The 20000-nt window shown below is 43.7% G+C and overlaps 1 protein-coding gene across 2 annotated transcripts in view; it reads left to right on the forward strand.

Annotated features, from left to right (window-relative positions):
- The first annotated feature begins 2025 nt into the window (after positions 1–2025).
- Positions 2026–20000, forward strand: part of LOC118370002 (collagen alpha-1(XXVIII) chain-like) — a 30070-nt gene continuing 12095 nt past the window's right edge. The window contains exons 1-12 of one of the 2 annotated variants that reach the window (XM_052499280.1): positions 2026–2049; positions 4443–4870; positions 5057–5212; positions 6192–6766; positions 9539–9559; positions 9690–9749; positions 14797–14850; positions 14937–14981; positions 15162–15188; positions 15279–15323; positions 15829–15873; positions 16077–16130. In XM_052499280.1, the coding sequence (XP_052355240.1) occupies positions 5071–5212; positions 6192–6766; positions 9539–9559; positions 9690–9749; positions 14797–14850; positions 14937–14981; positions 15162–15188; positions 15279–15323; positions 15829–15873; positions 16077–16130 (1068 nt within the window). In that variant the 5' untranslated portion in view covers positions 2026–2049; positions 4443–4870; positions 5057–5070. The remainder of the gene's footprint in view (positions 2050–4442; positions 4871–5056; positions 5213–6191; positions 6767–9538; positions 9560–9689; positions 9750–14796; positions 14851–14936; positions 14982–15161; positions 15189–15278; positions 15324–15828; positions 15874–16076; positions 16131–20000) is intronic. The other variant, XM_052499279.1, reaches the window with a different exon arrangement.

Here is a 20000-nt window from a genome sequence, read left to right on the forward strand (position 1 = left end):
ACCAGGCCATCCTCCAAAAGTCTTTGTTTCACTGTGCATGCAGATGCACTCACACCTGCCTGCTGCCATTTCTGAGAAAGCTCTGTACTGGTGGTACCCCGATCCCGCAGTGGAATCAGCCTTAGGAGACGGTCCTGGCGCTTGCTGAACTTTCTTGGGTGACCTGAAGCCTTCTTCACAACAACTGAACCACTCTCCTTGAAGTTCTTGATGATCTGATAAATGGTTGATTTCAGTGCAATCTTACTGGCAGCAATATCCTTGCCTGTGAAGCTCTTTTTGTGCAAAGCAATGATGACGGCACTTAACCATGGGTGACAGAGGAAGAAAAATGATTCCAAGCACCACCCACCTTTTGAAGCTTCCAGTCTGTTATTTGAACTCATTCAGCATGACCGAGTGATCTCCAGCCTTGTCCTCGTTAACACTCACACCTGTGTTAACGAGAGAATCACTGACATGATGTCAGCTGGTCCTTTTGTGGCAGGGCTGAAATGCAGTGGAAATGTTTTTTGGGGGGGATTCAGTTCATTTGCATGGCAAAGAGGGACTTTGCAATTAATTGCAATTCATCTGATCACTCTTCATAACATTCTGGAGTATATGCAAATTGCCATCATACAAACTGATGCAGCAGACTTTGTGAAAATGAATATTTGTGTCATTCTCAAAACGTTTGGCCATGACTGTACATGTCCAAATTATTATATTGTCTTACCTTTTATTATTTTTTATTTTAGTTTATTTGGTAAATATTTTCTTAGCTCTTTCTTGAACTGCACTGTTGGTTAAGGGCTTGTAAGTAAGCATTTCAAGGTAATACATGTTGTATTCGGGCGTATTTGACAAATAAAGTTTGATTTGATTTGAGTCTGCATAATGCAGCAAGTGAATATTCATTTTCCCAAAACACAGCAACACACACAGACACAGCTCCACACCCCCGACTGTGTTTAGAACAGTATGTACACTGTGCACAAGCTCAATTTCAGCACGTACACTGTCTTTCCACTAGAGTGTGGGGCTGCACTAGAAATGTTGGTCCTTCCTCTCCATCCTCATCCTTGGCAGGTAGCCTAGTGGTTAGAGCTTTGGGCCAGTAACCAAAAGGTTGCTGGATTGAATCCCTGAGCTGACAAGGTAGGAATCTGTCGTTTTGCCCCTGAACAAGGCACTTAACCCACTGTTCTTCGGAAGGCCATCATTGTAAATAAGAATTTGTTCTTAGCTGATTTGCCTAGTTAAATGAAGGTGCTGACCTGTTGCACCCTCTACAACCATTATTATTTGACCCTGCTGGTCATCTATGAACGTTTGAACATCTTGGCCATGTACTGTTATAATCGCCACCTGGTACAACCAGAAAAGGACTGGCCACCCCTCAGAGCCTGGTTCCTCTCTATTTCTTCCTAGGTTCCTTCCATTCTAGGGAGTTTTTCCTAGCCACCGTGCTTCTACATTTGCATTGCTTGCTGTTTGGTGTTTTAGGCTGGGTTTCTGTATAGCACTTTGTGACATCGGCTGAGGTAAAAAGGGCTTTATAAATACATTTGATTGATTGAATGACATTTGAAAAATAATTTCAAATCCTCTCTTTATTGTTGCAACGTGGAATTAAGTGTGATCGTGAATGCTACCACTCAGTGTTAGAATTCCAGTATGGAATAGCTGGAATATCCTCTGTTATGGAAAGTGAAGAAGGCTACATGCCAAATGTGAAGGAGAGCCTTCACTATGGACTACAATACTATTTTTTAATATATAGATTTAAATTGTTTATTGACATTTTTAAAAATGTAATTTATTGTGATGCAATGTTATTTATTTTCTGTATAGATTCATAATTAATTTAATCCATAACTTGCACTTTCTATCATCTCCAAACATTTCCTGTTAAATTGCATTGCTCATTGTATTGCCTAAGTTGTGGGAGTGGCTAATCAGCACAGGAGCCTACAATGTTAAATCGGGTCGGTTTTCTTGAAAAGGCGTTTCCTGACTGTGTGGAAGAGCCATTGGTTTTAGACACCAGCCATGTGCGTTTACTTTGTAAGTCTGCATTTTTAAAATTAGTACTTTTATTACAATGTATTTCTCAGTTCCTCTTTTAAGCCTTTTATATGACAAGGTTGTCACACCAACTTCCAAAATAAACATTCTTCTGTCTTTAAATACGAAAATGGATGAACGTTACTGAAGTACTGTGGTAATGATTTCCATGCCCCTGTCTCCTCAGGCTTTGTCTACACAGATGAGTCAGGGCTTTTCAACATTCTTAAGATGGTTTTGTCTGGTTAATAAGAAAGACATACACACTCTATATCTCAGTTCGTCGGGGCATGGGGGACTCTACAAGAAGTCGAAAGCGTTCTTGATATAGATGGGAAACTCTTGAGCGTGAAAAACCCAGCAGAGTTGCAGTTCTTGACACAAACCTGTGCGCCTGTTACCTACTACCATACCTCGTTCAAAGGCACTTCAATATTTTGTCTTGCCCATTCACCCTCTGAGTGGCATACATACACAATCCATGTCTCAACTATCACAAGGCTTAACTTGTACATCCACACGGATTGAAGTGGATTTAACAGGTGACATCAATAAGGGAGCATAACTTTCATCTGGATTCACCAGTCTATGTCATTGAAAGAGCAGGTGTTCATAATGTTTTGTACACTCAGCGTAAATGATTTTGAGTGGCCTTGTGTCTTTTCTATGGGGCTATCTATCTGGTATTTCGTATATCTGGTATCTATAAACTGATAATTAACCATTTGTAACCCTTTATAAATCAATTTCATTACACCTGAAAGTGTTACTGAAATAAACACAGATACTTAGTTTCATAAGTACGCATAGGATCAGAAGTCAGACATTGGACTAGATTGGATGCTACAACATCCAACTTTCCCTGTCAACTACAATTGATGTTTTCACATGTTGCCCACACCTCTCTGGGAATCCTTCACTGGCTGTTTCATGCTCTTCTTCACATCAATGTCCGAGGCGCTTTCAGCCGACACCTCGGCCATTCATCATAATGAAAGCAGCTTGTACTGCGATTCATGACAGTCCGTGACATGACCACTTTGATGGAAGACGGTCTACAGGAGACCTTTGACCTTTCACAGACACGTTCTGGATTGGTTAGTGCTATCCGGGATCCTTGGGACATCCCCACACTAAGTTCTAACCTGCTAGGAAATCAAAGAGAACGCCAACTCTGTACAGGTTGCAAGCACATTGTGAATTGCATTAAGTGTGTGTTGAGAATGTACAAAGATGCTTTAGATTAAGCACCTGGCTGCTCAACTTAATGTCAAAATCATGTCATCAGTTATCAGGAAAAGGTGAATTGATGTCCTTGCCAAACCCCTTTTCAATTTACTGTACAGGTGTACACGCACCACACAATATGTATATCCCACTGGGAAAAGACGTCAGATCATCACCTTGTCATCAAGCATGAATTCAACTTGAAATGAACCAAACCGTGAAACATAATTGCTTGATGGTTGAATTGAACTGTGCAGAGATCATTTTGGGCTGATCAGCACCATATAGGAAGTGTTAGAGAGATCCTCACCATGTTTTATTTCTCTCACCGTGAAAGGGGGAGGTATCTGAACCAGATTTGAGCAGGCCTATTTCTCACAATGGCATTTTTGAGTGACAGCTCACCTCTGATTGCTTTCTGCCTCCAGGTTTGGAATACTGTGGGCTATAAAAAAAAACACGCTGTCACCATCAAGTGCACAGCTGGAGCAGAACTGCATGATTCTCTTTCTGGCGGCCAGAAGTCTGGCGGCCAGGGAAATGGGTTTGGATTTTCACTACCTTTGCATGAGCTCTATATTCCAGATTTGGTTTCGCACAGTGGAGTGAATCAAAAGTTAAAAAAATCTTCCTATTTAAAAATGCCAATCCATAAAGACAAGGTGAACAGGGAATTGTGAACTGAAACTGATTGTTGGAGTGCTAAATTCTCTGGAGGAGAAGCTACAGCTATTCTTTTAAAATTGTTATAGTCTTGCCTCACCCCCTGCAGCTGCAGCCAAAGACTAGTGCCTTCACATTAATGTGAATCATGGAAAACTGTGCTAGCAAGGTGTGCTGCCTAGAGCCCTAGAAGTAAATCTATACCAGTCTCCTTCCAAAAAGCTCTGCTTTGTTCTGTGGGTGAGGCTTCCGGAAGCCATTGTTCCCAGAATGAGACATCAGGTGAATATGGGTCAGAAATGGGAATTGACCCTGGTTCACCAGTGGATAATAGTGAAAGTTACAAGGCAACAAACAAGAATGGACAAAGGCCCATATTATGTATATATATGCATATACATATGATTTTTGTTATTACAGCCCAGATGTGCCATCCCATCCCCTATTTATAAAAATGAAAACTATTATAAAAAATAACATTTCACTCCCACTCTCTCCCACAGCCTAGCCCTGCCCCTCGAGAGCTCCCTGCCCCACCCCTCTCCAAACATGGAGTGGTTGTGAGTGAAAAGGGGCTGGTTCTGCCTCTACAGTTATTCACTGTGTCTGTGTGAGGATGGCTGCAACTAAAGAGACCTCAGGGAACCCAGTGTGAGCCAGAGCGCAGCCCTTTCACAGACCCTCCCCTCACTGCTGCCGTACTGCAGACATCCTACCTGGCCTGACCAGCTCCCATCCTGCAGACTGGACACCATCACCACCACAGGAGCAGGACAACATCTGGAGTCTAAGTGGAACTTAACTTGAACAACACCTGAAACAGTCTTCATTTTTCCCTATGATTCTCTCTTTCGCTCACGTTCACCTTACCCTGTCCTGAACACTGTACTGAGCTGAGTATATTGGAGACCTGAGCCTGCAGCACTGTCTCGTGAGTATGTGCAGGATCAAGTTAAAATGATACAGGTTATGGGTTTCAGTCAATGGTGGACTTTTGCACCTCTGTGTTGGTGTGCAGATGTTCATGTGAGTTTCTACCTGAACACAAGATGAATCTCTCTCTCTCTCTCTCTCTCTCGCTCTCTCTCTCTCTCGCTCTCTCTCTCTCTCTCTGGAGGAGAACAGGTGGTGATGTCCCCCTGTCTGTACTGGTTCTTGCTGCTCTGTAGACTCCACAGTCTCTGGGCTCAGGATGACTATGATGAGAGAACCGTGGACAGGAGAGGCAAGAACAAACTACTGACAACCAACGTCATACCCAAGAATGGCCAATGTAAGAGTAAAAAAAAATGTTTATTGTTTATTAGTTTGTTTATTAGTTTGAAAGGAGAGACAAAGAAAAGCTTTTCTGAGACATAGTGTTGCTAGAAATGGTAGGATACCTTCACTTCAGAAAATACATAGGTTAAGCTTCCATCACTGAAAAAATGTGTGGCTACAAAGAAAAACTTGCAATCATCTCATTTTAAAGAGTCTTTGGCAGAAGATGGGACCCACTTAAAAAATGATTATATCTCACAGCCAGGTTTAGAAACCCATCCATCTCAGTGGCAACTGTTCTGTTCCTTGAACAGAACAAGAGCTATGTATCCCCGGGCACATTCTCTCGGACATGTTTCTTTGAACATAAATGTGATTTATTCCCGGTTTATATTGGATCTTTGCCCTAGCTCCTTTAAAAATATTGTAGGTTAGGATGCCTCGTGTGAGTCGTGTCTCCTAGAGCCTTTTAGATATCAGACAGGAATCAGGAACATCAGTTCACAGTACAAGTCATGGCGCCCCTCCAAGCTTCACTTCCACCTTGATCAATAAATCATATCAGACCTTTTCTGGGTTCAATCTTCTCTCTGTCATTAAGGTTCAGTATCTCAGAACTTAATCTTCTGATCAGTTGCTGGCCAATGTTGGTCTTGAGCTGGATGTGAGAAAGTACCTAGTTTGATCCAGGTTTGATCTCCTGCTTTGAAATGGTAGTGACCTCATCTCTGTGAACCATGTAATGTAGCTAGCTAATGTTGTACCCGGTACATACATGATGATTGAACGGATGAATGAACCTTCTTTGGTGTTAGCGGTTAACATAAGAAAGTACCCAGTTTTACCCATATCGGATCTCCTGCTTTGAAATGGGATTGACCCCAGCTCTGCCCTCTGCCAACCAAAGACTGACAAATTAGCAGTACCTCTTGTGTAATGTGCACGGTACATGATAAATTAACAATTGGTTAATCCTTTTTTCATGTTCTCAGCACTTTTGAACGAGGGCTGTGGCCTGGAGCTGGCCTTCCTGGTGGACAGCTCGGAGAGCGCCAAGGACAACCACGCCCAGGAGAAGATGTTCGCCACAGATGTGGTTGAACGCTTGCAGGTGGTCAAGCTCCAGACGGGCCGGGCTCTCAGCTCGCGAGCCGCCCTCCTGCAGTTCAGCAGCCATGTGATCATTGAGCAGACCTTCAAGCAGTGGAGGGGGGTGGCTAACTTCAAGACTCGCATCGCGCCCATCAGATACATCGGCCACGGCACCTACACCACCTATGCCATCACCAACCTGACCAAGATCTACATGGAGGAGTCAGAGCCAGGGAGCATCAGGGTGGCCATACTGCTGACGGACGGCATCCCCCACCCCAGGAACCCAGACATCTTCTCCGCCGTGGCAGACGCCAAAAACCAGGGCGTGAAGTTCTTCATGGTGGGCATCACGCCCGCGGCCAATGACGCCTCCAACGTGGCACAGCTCCGCCAGCTGGCCAGCTCCCCAGCCAATCGCTACCTACATAACCTTCAGGACAGGGGCATCGTGGACAAGGTCATCAAAGAGATTGTAAGTGCAACGTCATCACGTTTCATCATCTGGTTCAGATTGTGGTTTGTTGAGATTTTAGGTGTCTAAAGAAGAAGTCTCTCTGTAGTTTGCTGCATGTGTCTCATGGCTGTATAACTGCTGAAGGTAGAGCATTTTAAATCTGTGTGGACTCCTCCCTCTTGGGAATTAGCATCCTCCATCAGAAGGACAAATCAGGCTTTTTCAAAACCGGGCCTTAGTTTGCTCATCGCTTTTTGGATATTACCATGTTTTCAACAAACTGGGCCATGGCAATGTGTTGAGAAGAAATGGATGCAAATATATTTGGATTACACAATAGTATGTAGGCTTACTCATGTCAAGACTCGCATGCTTTTTCTTTGCCGGTTGGAAAGTACTCATGTATATTTAGTGTTTAAGCATTCAGTTTAGGACTGAGAATAATTTATATACTTTTTGGGGGCATCCTGTGTGGTTTCAACTCACTGCACCTGCTAAGTTGTTGTCATAGTTCCTGGTGATTTGGCCCCCTCTGTCATCACAGACACAGTACCTTTATGATCATACTGTTATCGCTCTAGCACCTTGTTTCGTCTAAACTTGACATGGGGAAATGCAGACGTCACTATTTTTGACTGTGGCCCTGGCTGGTGTTGATGAGGCATTTTGTTGGAAACCATTCTGGTGTTTCAAACTATTTTAACCACATTAACTTAAACCTCAGGTGTAAGTATTAAGGAAGTATTGAGGGAAATTAACCCATTGATGTCTCTCCAAGAAGACTAATTTGGGCATGAAACAGTACAGTAGGTCTAGAGACACAATGAGTTCAGGACCTGTTTAACTATAAAATATGTTCTACATTAAAACTCTTTGTGGAAAACTGCTGTGTGCAGTAGGAAGGAAGCTCAGCAAGATCATGCATGGCTAAGTAGCTCTATGAGTCTCACACACACCACTCGACTTCTAAACCAACTGTTGACACAGGCGTTAGACATAACATGATCAAGAAAATCTGGTCATCAAATCCACATTAACCAGCAGCACTTGCATTAGTTAAGCGCTCTACTGCTAGATCCTTATGGACTGGTTTGAGTTTCAGTCGGGTACACAATAGCACCCAGTCCACACAGAGGCTTTCATCCTGTTTCAGGCAGCATCTGTATGTCATAAGACTGTCTGTCCCATTAGCTCGTCTTTTATCTCTTGTATGCTTCTGTCTCCGTCTGGTTCAGCTCCAACCCGCTCACAGTAAGAATAAGCAGACCTTCTGTGGTGGCTTCAGGTGCTTCTCTGCAAGCAGAAATATACTTTGGCTGCGCCGAGACGTTATATTGACCATTGCATGTGGTTTGTGTTTGTTTCTGTGGAATTTCAACCATTCTCCCACCATAAAGAATGTGGCTGGCTTTCATGTCCAGACAGAAAAGCAATAACAAGTTTTGGGCAACAGAAGAATTTTTGTACCAGTTTTTTTTAGGATTAGGTCTCCAGCTGACAGGATCAGGGGCTGGAGGTTGTAGTAGACTTGTACGGTGAGATGGAGGCAGAGGTTGAGATGGACTAAGAACTAGTCACACAACTGAGTTTAGAGAACCCTGGGAAAACTTACCACTCCAGCCTAAACTTTCCTGAAATGAGCAACTTTCAACAGGTTACATGAACCAACCCCATATCACTTGGATAATCCAAAATGCACCTCAACAGGTATTTCAGCAATCAACATTAAAATTACCAGTCTACACACAATCCACATCGGTGTAGCCTACATGTCGGTGATACAATGTAACTTTAAATTCGTTGTTAAACGTTAAAGCTAGGCTACTTGTGTTTAATCTTCTGTATAACAATATGAGATGTCCAGCAGTAGGAATTTGATTGAAATCGCAAGCAACATGAATAAACATAAGCCAACATTAGCAGTCTGTTTGTGGCCTAAACTATGGAAAGAAACTACTGGGCAAAATCTGGTTGAATCAAATTTGTTTCCACATCATTTTAACAATACAATTCAACATGATGTTGAATTAGCATGGAAAACTGATTGGATGTTTTTTAAAAGTCATGTATTTTTTTTATACCCAGTGACATTTCTTTGTTGATTTAACATTTAATTCACACTAGTTGACATCAGTCACATAGTATAAATGATTGGAGACAGGCGGAGGAATTTTTAATAGGGGGGTTTAATACTCCACCCAAAAAGACATGCCATGAAAAGATATGGGGACGAAGCCCAAAACAAACACGTATATAAAATACAGGGATGTAACCCAAACAGAAGAGCTGCTGCTGCTGCTGCTGCTGCTGCTGCTGCTACTACTACTACTACTACTACTACTACTACTACTACTACTACTACTACTACTACTACTACTACTACTACTACTACTACTACTACTACTACTACTACTACTACTACTACTACTACTACTACTACGCCCAATGGACATGGGAACAATAACCCAATAACCCACAAGACAGTGGTGAACAGAGGGAACATATATACAATTACTAATCAGGGGGGAATTGGAATCAGGTGTGCGTAATGAGACAGTTCAGTGACGCCTAGAGGCCGGGGATAGACCTGCACAGAATGAGCAGCAGTACTGGGGGAATCCGTGACAATCTCAACCAAACGTAAATCAAAACTAGACTTATGTCTGCGCCAAGTGGGGAGAGGAATGTCCTGACTTTGTTCAACAGTCACTGTCTCGCCATGAGATATGTGTAGAATAAATATGAAGTGCACTACATTTTGACCAATGATTTGTTTTTCTCATTTCACAGACGGAGTTGGCTGATGAGGGGGTAAGTCCCAGTTATCTAGACCTACTAATCTTGATATACTGCATCCTTTTCACACATTAGTCAATGAACTCTCCTCTTTAGGAGTCTGAACTCCTGTCTGACCCCCTATGCTGTGTCCCTGTGGTTTAAGTGTCCTCTGGCCCTGAAGTGTGCGTGTGACAAGGGAGAGAGGGGACCCACTGGCCTCCAGGTAAGTGTCTGAACATGACCAGCATCATCCTCAAGCTCCCCTCGACATCAATACATTGAGATCACAGACCCCTTTCGAATTGAACATCCTGTAGTGGACGATTACTTCCAATTTGATGGACTGTACAGTACCAACACACAAAGCCTGCCTTGATGCTTACACGTGAGATAATTGAGGGGCTTTGGAAGGCTTTATTGATTTGCGTGGTTAGAGGAAATTCATATCTGCTTCCCTGAAGCAGTGGTAGTGTAGCAAATGCTTAACATTCCTACTTCACTTTATGATCAGCAAACTGGTACAGATATTGGCTTGGGAAAATCTGCAGAATTCTGCTGTTGTAGGTTACATAAAAATGTATGTTTCCAGGATATCTAATAAGGATGCATTCGTTTTTTTTAAGACAAAGGCAGTCACGATATCCTCACCAGTAAATAGGTAATTGTAGTCATTTTACCTAACTGATAATTACTACTGTAGACTGTTCCCTTGGTGAGCAGACATTGTAGACGATCATAATCTAGAGGGTCAAAACCAGGAAGCCACACTGGATGTACTTTAGTATTAGGGCCTGTACACAGTAATCACCGCCATTATCCTTCAACAGCCCAAAAGAGCAGTTTCCCAAACCAGAAGCAGCTGCCACACACTGATCAGATGCTGTTGAGGAGTACATTTACATTTACATTTACATTTAAGTCATTTAGCAGACGCTCTTATCCAGAGCGACTTACAAATTGGTGCATTCACCTTATGACATCCAGTGGAACAGCCACTTTACAATAGTGCATCTAAATCTTTTAAGGGGGTGAGAAGGATTACTTTATCCTGTCCTAGGTATTCCTTAAAGAGGTGGGGTTTCAGGTGTCTCCGGAAGGTGGTGATTGACTCCGCTGTCCTGGCGTCGTGAGGGAGTTTGTTCCACCATTGGGGAGCCAGAGCAGCGAACAGTTTTGACTGGGCTGAGCGGGAACTGTACTTCCTCAGTGGTAGGGAGGCGAGCAGGCCAGAGGTGGATGAACGCAGTGCCCTTGTTTGGGTGTAGGGCCTGATCAGAGCCTGGAGGTACTGAGGTGCCGTTCCCCTCACAGCTCCGTAGGCAAGCACCATGGTCTTGTAGCGGATGCGAGCTTCAACTGGAAGCCAGTGGAGAGAGCGGAGGAGCGGGGTGACGTGAGAGAACTTGGGAAGGTTGAACACCAGACGGGCTGCGGCGTTCTGGATGAGTTGTAGGGGTTTAATGGCACAGGCAGGGAGCCCAGCCAACAGCGAGTTGCAGTAATCCAGACGGGAGATGACAAGTGCCTGGATTAGGACCTGCGCCGCTTCCTGTGTGAGGCAGGGTCGTACTCTGCGGATGTTGTAGAGCATGAACCTACAGGAACGGGCCACCGCCTTGATGTTAGTTGAGAACGACAGGGTGTTGTCCAGGATCACGCCAAGGTTCTTAGCGCTCTGGGAGGAGGACACAATGGAGTTGTCAACCGTGATGGCGAGATCATGGAACGGGCAGTCCTTCCCGGGAGGAAGAGCAGCTCCGTCTTGCCGAGGTTCAGCTTGAGGTGGTGATCCGTCATCCACACTGATATGTCTGCCAGACATGCAGAGATGCGATTCGCCACCTGGTCATCAGAAGGGGGAAAGGAGAAGATTAATTGTGTGTCGTCTGCATAGCAATGATAGGAGAGACCATGTGAGGTTATGACAGAGCCAAGTGACTTGGTGTATAGCGAGAATAGGAGAGGGCCTAGAACAGAGCCCTGGGGGACACCAGTGGTGAGAGCGCGTGGTGAGGAGACAGATTCTCGGAGATGCCCAACTCGGAGAGGGTGGAGAGGAGGATCTGATGGTTCACAGTATCGAAGGCAGCCGATAGGTCTAGAAGGATGAGAGCAGAGGAGAGAGAGTTAGCTTTAGCAGTGCGGAGCGCCTCCGTGATACAGAGAAGAGCAGTCTCAGTTGAATGACTAGTCTTGAAACCTGACTGATTTGGATCAAGAAGGTCATTCTGAGAGAGATAGCGGGAGAGCTGGCCAAGGACGGCACGTTCAAGAGTTTTGGAGAGAAAAGAAAGAAGGGATACTGGTCTGTAGTTGTTGACATCGGAGGGATCGAGTGTAGGTTTTTTCAGAAGGGGTGCAACTCTCGCTCTCTTGAAGACGGAAGGGACGTAGCCAGCGGTCAGGGATGAGTTGATGAGTGAGGTGAGGTAAGGGAGAAGGTCTCCGGAAATGGTCTGGAGAAGAGAGGAGGGGATAGGGTCGAGCGGGCAGGTTGTTGGGCGGCCGGCCGTCACAAGACGCGAGATTTCATCTGGAGAGAGAGGGGAGAAAGAGGTCAGAGCACAGGGTAGGGCAGTGTGAGCAGAACCAGCGGTGTCATTTGACTTAGCAAACGAGGATCGGATGTTGTCGACCTTCTTTTCAAAATGGTTGACAAAGTCATCTGCAGAGAGGGAGGAGGGGGGAGGAGGATTCAGGAGGGAGGAGAAGGTGGCAAAGAGCTTCCTAGGGTTAGAGGCAGATGCTTGGAATTTAGAGTGGTAGAAAGTGGCTTTAGCAGCAGAGACAGAGGAGGAAAATGTAGAGAGGAGGGAGCGAAAGGATGCCAGGTCCGAAGGGAGGCGAGTTTTCCTCCATTTCCGCTCGGCTGCCCGGAGCCCTGTTCTGTGAGCTCGCAATGAGTCGTCGAGCCACGGAGCGGGAGGGGAGGACCGAGCCGGCCTGGAAGATAGGGGACATAGAGAGTCAAAGGATGCAGAAAGGGAGGAGAGGAGGGTTGAGGAGGCAGAATCAGGAGATAGGTTGGAGAAGGTTTGAGCAGAGGGAAGAGATGATAGGATGGAAGAGGAGAGAGTAGCGGGGGAGAGAGAGCGAAGGTTGGGACGGCGCGATACCATCCGAGTAGGGGCAGTGTGGGAAGTGTTGGATGAGAGCGAGAGGGAAAAGGATACAAGGTAGTGGTCGGAGACTTGGAGGGGAGTTGCAATGAGGTTAGTGGAAGAACAGCATCTAGTAAAGATGAGGTCGAGCGTATTGCCTGCCTTGTGAGTAGGGGGGAAGGTGAGAGGGTGAGGTCAAAAGAGGAAAGGAGTGGAAAGAAGGAGGCAGAGAGGAATGAGTCAAAGGTAGACGTGGGGAGGTTAAAGTCGCCCAGAACTGTGAGAGGTGAGCCGTCCTCAGGAAAGGAGCTTATCAAGACATCAAGCTCATTGATGAACTCTCCGAGGGGACCTGGAGGGCGATAAATGATAAGGATGTTAAGCTTGAAAGGGCTGGTAACTGAGACAGCATGAAATTCAAAGGAGGTGATAGACAGATGGGTAAGGGGAGAAAGAGAGAATGACCACTTGGGAGAGATGAGGATCCCGGTGCCACCACCCCGCTGACCAGAAGCTCTCGGGGTGTGCGAGAACACGTGGGCGGACGAAGAGAGAGCAGTAGGAGTAGCAGTGTTATCTGTGGTGATCCATGTTTCCGTCAGTGCCAAGAAGTCGAGGGACTGGAGGGAGGCATAGGCTGAGATGAACTCTGCCTTGTTGGCCGCAGATCGGCAGTTCCAGAGGCTACCGGAGACCTGGAACTCCACGTGGGTCGTGCGCGCTGGGACCACCAGATTAGGGTGACCGCGGCCACGCGGTGTGGAGCGTTTGTATGGTCTGTGCAGAGAGGAGATAACAGGGATAGACAGACACATAGTTGACAGGCTACAGAAGAGGCTACGCTAATGCAAGGAGATTGGAATGACAAGTGGACTACACGTCTCGAATGTTCAGAAAGTTAAGCTTACGTAGCAAGAATCTTATTGACTAAAATGATTAAAATGATACAGTACTGCTGAAGTAGGCTAGCTGGCAGTGGCTGCGTTGTTGACTTTGTAGGCTAGCTGGCAGTGGCTGCGTTGTTGACACTACACTAATCAAGTCGTTCCGTTGAGTGTAATAGTTTCTACAGTGCTGCTATTCGGGGGCTAGCTGGCTAGCTAGCAGTGTTGATTACGTTACGTTGCGTTAAAAGAACGACAATAGCTGGCTAGCTAACCTAGAAAATCGCTCTAGACTACACAATTATCTTTGATACACAGACGGCTATGTAGCTAGCTACATAGCTAGCTACGATCAAACAAATCAAACCGTTGTGCTGTAATGAAATGAAATGAAAATGTGATACTACCTGTGGAGCGAAGCGGAATGCGACCGGGTTGTTGAGTGCGGAAGTTCTATTCAGTAGACGTTGGCTAGCTGTTGGCTAACTAGCAGTGTCTCCTACGTTAAGGACGACAAATAGCTGGCTAGCTAACCTCTGTAAATTAAGATAATCACTCTAAGACTACACGCTCTAAACTACACAATTATCTTGGATACGAAGACAGCAAAGACAACTATGTAGCTAGCTAACACTACACTAATCAAGTCGTTCAGTTGAGTGTAATAGTTTCTACAGTGCTGCTATTCGGTAGACGGTGGACGTTTGCTAGCTGGCTAGCTGCTGGGCAGATAGCAGTGTAGACTACGTTAGGACGACGAAATACAAAGTTGCAATAGAAGTGCTGACTGTTTCACTTTGTTGTCCTCTTTCTTTTCCTTTTCTTCTGTCCTTCTTTTGTCCTTATTTTGTCTTCCTTTCTTCTGTTAACTAGATATTTTTTGTTGTTATTCTTTGTAAGCTAGCTAGCTTCTTCCAGGAGAGTCCCTAGCAACTGCTTAGCAACAAGTAAACAATTCTGCTAGCAATTCAGCTAGCTAAGATAACTGTACAATTTTATGAAAAAAAAAAGTACACACACACACACACACACACACACACACACGCACGCACGCACGCACGCACACACACACACACACACACACACACACACACACACACACACACACACACACACACACACACACACACACACACACACACACACACACACACACACACACACACACACACACACACACACACACACACACACACACACACACACACACACACACACACACACACACCACAAATGAGATGTTTCTCTCCATACCATGCTGATGTGATTTCCCTTCCCTCCACAGGGCAAGAAGGGGAATTCTGGGGATGATGGGAACCCAGGTGTTAAAGGATCGAAGGTACTGGTGATTTGCTTTGCCTGTGTGTCTTCTTCCAATTAGTCTGTCATTCTGTTTTCAAAACCTTAATTCTCTCTTTCTTACAGGGTGAGAGCGGGCACAGTGGACTTCCTGGTCGAGATGGGGAAGAGGTCAGTACAGAGGGCATAACCAAAACACCTGCTGTTATATTATTAGATGAATGTACACAGCTATTGATGCAGACTTCAACAACTCAGCATTGCTAACTATAAAGACAAGGATTCTGTTCTGAGGTCTGTGACAATGTTTTGATCACTGTCTCCTCGCTAATCAAGATTGTTTCTACTCAGGGCAAGCCGGGCTACAAAGGAGAGCAGGTAGAGTATGAATATCCAGATCAATATCCCTCTGGGTGTCCTAGTATTTCGTAAATGTGACACAATGTACCTACCTCATTTTCCTTGTAGGGGGAGAGAGGAGAATGTGGCACGCCTGGAATCAAAGGAGACAGGGTACAGTGTCTTTTTCTTTTGTTTTTGTCATCAAATGTTTTTTTATTTAGTCAAATTAAGTTACAACTCCCCTGCCCCCGTCCCAATCGCACCCCTACCAAGGACCTGAGGCAGGGGTGTCAAACATATGGCATGCGGGCTGGATCCGGCCTGCGACGGGGTCCAATTCCGCCCTTGGGCGGTTTGAGTAATTAAAAAAACATATTTAAACAATGAACTAAATGAGTTTGACACCCCTGACCTAAGGGACCATTGGGTCAAAGTGTCTTCTTTAGCTCCATGAATGCGAGCTGCAGCGCATTTTTGTTTAATGATATTTTATGTGTTTAGCTTTAGTGTCAGTACATACCAGTCTGTTTATACTTTAGCCAACCTTTTGTGTTGCTGGCTAGTTTTTGTTTGTCTGGGCTATGATGTAGCACTGATGAATGCAGACAGTGTTGACTGTGCCTTCTGTTTGTTTGTTATGTTTTGACATGAACTGACTGACCCGCTCCTTCTCCAGGGGCCTGAGGGGCCCGTTGGCACCAGGGGAAACAGAGGGCTACAGGTAAGCCTCTGTTCTAGAATCCTTTGTGTCAGCCATCTTTGTTAAGAATGTCACAAGCAAGGTAGTTTCAATGGTTAGTCACTGACAGACCCCAGTTTACTATCTAAGTAAAACATGTCCTTCAAGCTGTCCTCTAAATTTAAAACTCAATTGTGTTTGTATACTTGTCCATTTGCAGACTACTTTATTCTGTCTTCTCACAGGGGTTACCTGGTCCAAATGGCGATGTCGGGCCTGAGGGTATCATGGGGAAAAAAGTGAGTTTTACTTAATAATACCCAATACCTTTCATTAACAGTATCATTCACAGAAAGCCATTAGTTAGATGAACCACATCTGCCCATAGGATGGAAGAGAAAGCAACTACTTTGACTGACTGACTGACTGACTGACTGGTCTGTCTTACGTGCCAAAAAAAACCCACTCCTTAGGTCACATTTGATCAATGGGTTGAAACTATCTCAAATCCATAGGGATAACTAATAAACTACATCATAGTTTATTGGCAGGACTACATCAGTTCTGTCTGGGTTTATGGAATCTGGTTTGGATCAGATCTGACACCAAGTCCAGACCGAGACCAGAAGATAGTCATTTTGTCAAATCACCACCATAATAAGAGTGTTTCTGTGTTCATATTTCAGAACAACATATGGATTCTTTAGACATTCAGAATAGTGGAAAAATGCATGCTGAGAGAAAATAGGGCCACTCTACAAATTATTACAGTGGGGAAAAATGCCTTCTATAACATGAAAGAAGGGCTAAGGATTTATAAAATCATTATTATAATTATATTATTCTTTTCAATTATGTTCTGATTTAATCTCTTCAGTTTTTGTTGGAAAGGAAAGGGTTAACACTGAAGTGAGAAAAAAAACATCCAATCAGGATTTTTATTTTGCTGGTCTCTGGGGAGATCAATCTAGCTAACGAAGTCAGCCATTGGCTAGGCCATCAGAAGCGCGATAGAAGGCATCTGCCATTAAACTGTATTTTGGAATGACAGTGGAATCAACCAATCACATGTTGATTTATTGTGTGGGACCGTTTTTTACAAAAGCCTTCTCGAAGGCCAAGAGGTCACTGTGCAATAGCGGGCTGTAGTTTTCCCATGGCCTAGCTAGCTTTTGTTGTAGGCTAGTTTGCAGCAGCAGGTGTTATTGAAGGATGAGGGTGTTGTTGCTAATTTGTTAGCTTCCCCCTTTTCAATAATAACTTCAACAAGAAGTTATGTTTCAAATAATCGTCATCTGGTGAGTGGAATTGTTTTTTTTATTGCAGTGCGCTTGCTGTTGTTAGCCATCTCTTTGAAAATAACTTGTGTATGAAACATTGTTGCATTTTAACTTTAGTTTACCACTTACTTTGTGTGCTAAACTTCAAATGTTTTTGCAATGGGAAATGCTTAATGGTTGTGTTTTTTTATGGTTTTATGATTGGGACCCACTGGTTTATTATGTCTGAGTGAATGGATTACTTCTCCTTTAACATCATGCTCCTTTAACACCCCCTAATTTTGTCTGTCATAGTTGAATTGTACCTATGATGAACATTACAGGCCTCTCTCATCTTGTTAAGTGGGAGAACTTGCACAATTGGTGGCTGACTAAATACTTTTTTGCCCCACTCTATATATAATATATTTTTTAACTATACTACTTTGGTACCCTCAGTGGGGATTAAGAAGTAAGTATACGCAATGCCCACTGAAAAAAAAGTGGGTATAAGGCTTATACGGTACCTGCATATACACCACACCACTGGCCCTTCGTGTTTTACAAAATATGCACTCTCCTACATGAGTGGGCTGGTATTGCGGTTGCTGGCCTTTCAGAATCACCAACCTGTCACACACTGGCCTGGGTCCAATAGGTTTGTGACTGTGCAAAAATGTCTATAATAGATATAACGGCTATTAAGATATGAATGTTTAAAGATGGGAATGTGTGTATCTGGCTGACTGAATGGAAGCTGATAATTCAATGTTTTTTTTTTTTACTCTGAGTCAAGACCGAGTTCACATGTATCCAACACCCGAGACAAGACAGAGATGCTCAATATGTAGTCTCCAGTAGAGGTCGACCGATTAATCGGAATGGCCGATTAAGTTGCACTCCACAAGAAGACTGCGTGTTACTCGAATGCAATAAGCCAAGATAAGTTGCTAGCTAGCATTAAACTTATCTTATAAAAAAAGAATCAATCATAATCACTAGTTAACTACACTACTCCTGCGTTGCATATAATCTGACTGAGCATACAAGTATTTGACTGAGTGGTGCTAAGGCCGAAGTAGGCGCGTAAACATTCATTCAAACAGCACTTCCGTGCGTTTTGACAGCAGCTCTTCGTTGTGCGTCAAGCATTGCGCTGTTTATGTCTTCACGCCTAGCAACTCCCGAGATTAGGCTCGTGTAACCGAAGTGAAATGGCTAGCTAGTTAGCGCGTGCTAATTGTCATTGTGTTGCTGGTTCGAGCCCAGGGAGGAGCGAGGAGAGGGACGGAAGCTATACTGTTACACTTGCAATACTAAAGTGCCTATAAGAACATCCAATAGTCAAAGGTTAATGAAATACAAATGGTATAGAGGGAAATAGTCCTATAATTCCTATAATAACTACAACCTAAAACTTCTTACCTGGGAATATTGAAGACCTGTTAAAAGGGACCACCAGCTTTCATATGTTCTCATGTTGAAATGTTAGCTTTCTTACATAGCACATATTGCACTTTTACTTTCTTCTCCAACACTTTGTTTTTGCATTATTTAAACCAAATTTAACATGTTTCATTATTTACTTGAGGCTAAATTGATTTTATTGATGTATTATGTTAAAATAAGTGTTCCTTCAGTATTGTTGAAATTTTCATTATTACAAATAAATAAATAAAATTCGGCTGATTTTTAAATCGGTATCGGCTTTTTTGGTCCTCCAATAATCGGTATCGAAAAATCATAATCGGTCAACCTCTAGTCTCGAGACCTCGGTATTGAGTACTACGCTGGTATCATTCCCACTGAGTAGACTGACTAGCTCTGGTCCAGGGTGTTCCGTGCGGGTTGCCGATGCTGAGCCTTCTGCAAGCCGCACGTCACGCCCTGGACCAGAGCTACAGAAAGACAGATTCAAGTGTGGCCCAAAAGCAGATGGCAGACGATTGACCAAGTATGTGTACATTAATGTTTTGAATGGATACATTACTTTCTAAGTATCATCAGTCATTGCACGAACGCCACAGACCCTTTGAGGGATTTGTAATCATGTTATTATCTTGTCAGTTTGTTTTTCAAACTTCTCTCAGTGACATTACTGCCAAGTCTGACATATGCCCACACTCTCAGTCAGGCAGTCAGAGGCTTAATTGTTTCGAAAGATTCTTCATGTTGCTTGTTTGACTATCATCCAAGATCAAATGAATGGCAGACTAATGTCTGACATTTAGCTTTGCACGACATGTTGGAAATGGAACAGAAAAGAATGTGCGGTATGTAGACTACTCACACTGCTATTAGAATGCCATACGTAATTATTGGAACAGTGAAGCATGTTTTCTTCTTTTGGCTCTATACTCCAAAAGTTTGGATTTGAAATCAAACAATGATTTTGAAGTTGAAGTGCAGACTGTCAGCTTTAAATTTAGTTTTTTTTTCACCCATATTGGGTGAACCGTTTTGAAATTACAGCACTTTAAGTACATATTCCCCCCCATTTCACTTAAGTGTATTAAAGTAGTAAAATGTTAAGTATATGGTCCCATATTCATAGCATACAATCACTATATCAAGCTTGTAGCTCTACACATTTGAATGCATTTGCTCTTTGTTTTGGTTCTGTTTCAGATTATTTTGAGCCCCAAAAAAATGAATGTTAAGTGATGTATTGTGTAATTTTGGAGTCACTTTTATTGTAATTAAGAATAGAATATGTTTCTAAACACTTATACATTAATGCAGATGCTACCATGATTACGGATCATCCTGAGTGAATCATCAATAATGATGAGGGAGAAAGATGCACAAATATCATACCCCCAATACATGCTAACCTCTCACCATAACAGTAACAGGGAAGGTTAGCATTTTGGGGGGGTATGACATTTGTGTGTCTAACTTACTCATGGG

This window comes from Oncorhynchus keta, chromosome 37 (genome assembly GCF_023373465.1).
Source record: "Oncorhynchus keta strain PuntledgeMale-10-30-2019 chromosome 37, Oket_V2, whole genome shotgun sequence".
In the NCBI taxonomy this organism is placed as follows: domain Eukaryota; kingdom Metazoa; phylum Chordata; class Actinopteri; order Salmoniformes; family Salmonidae; genus Oncorhynchus; species Oncorhynchus keta.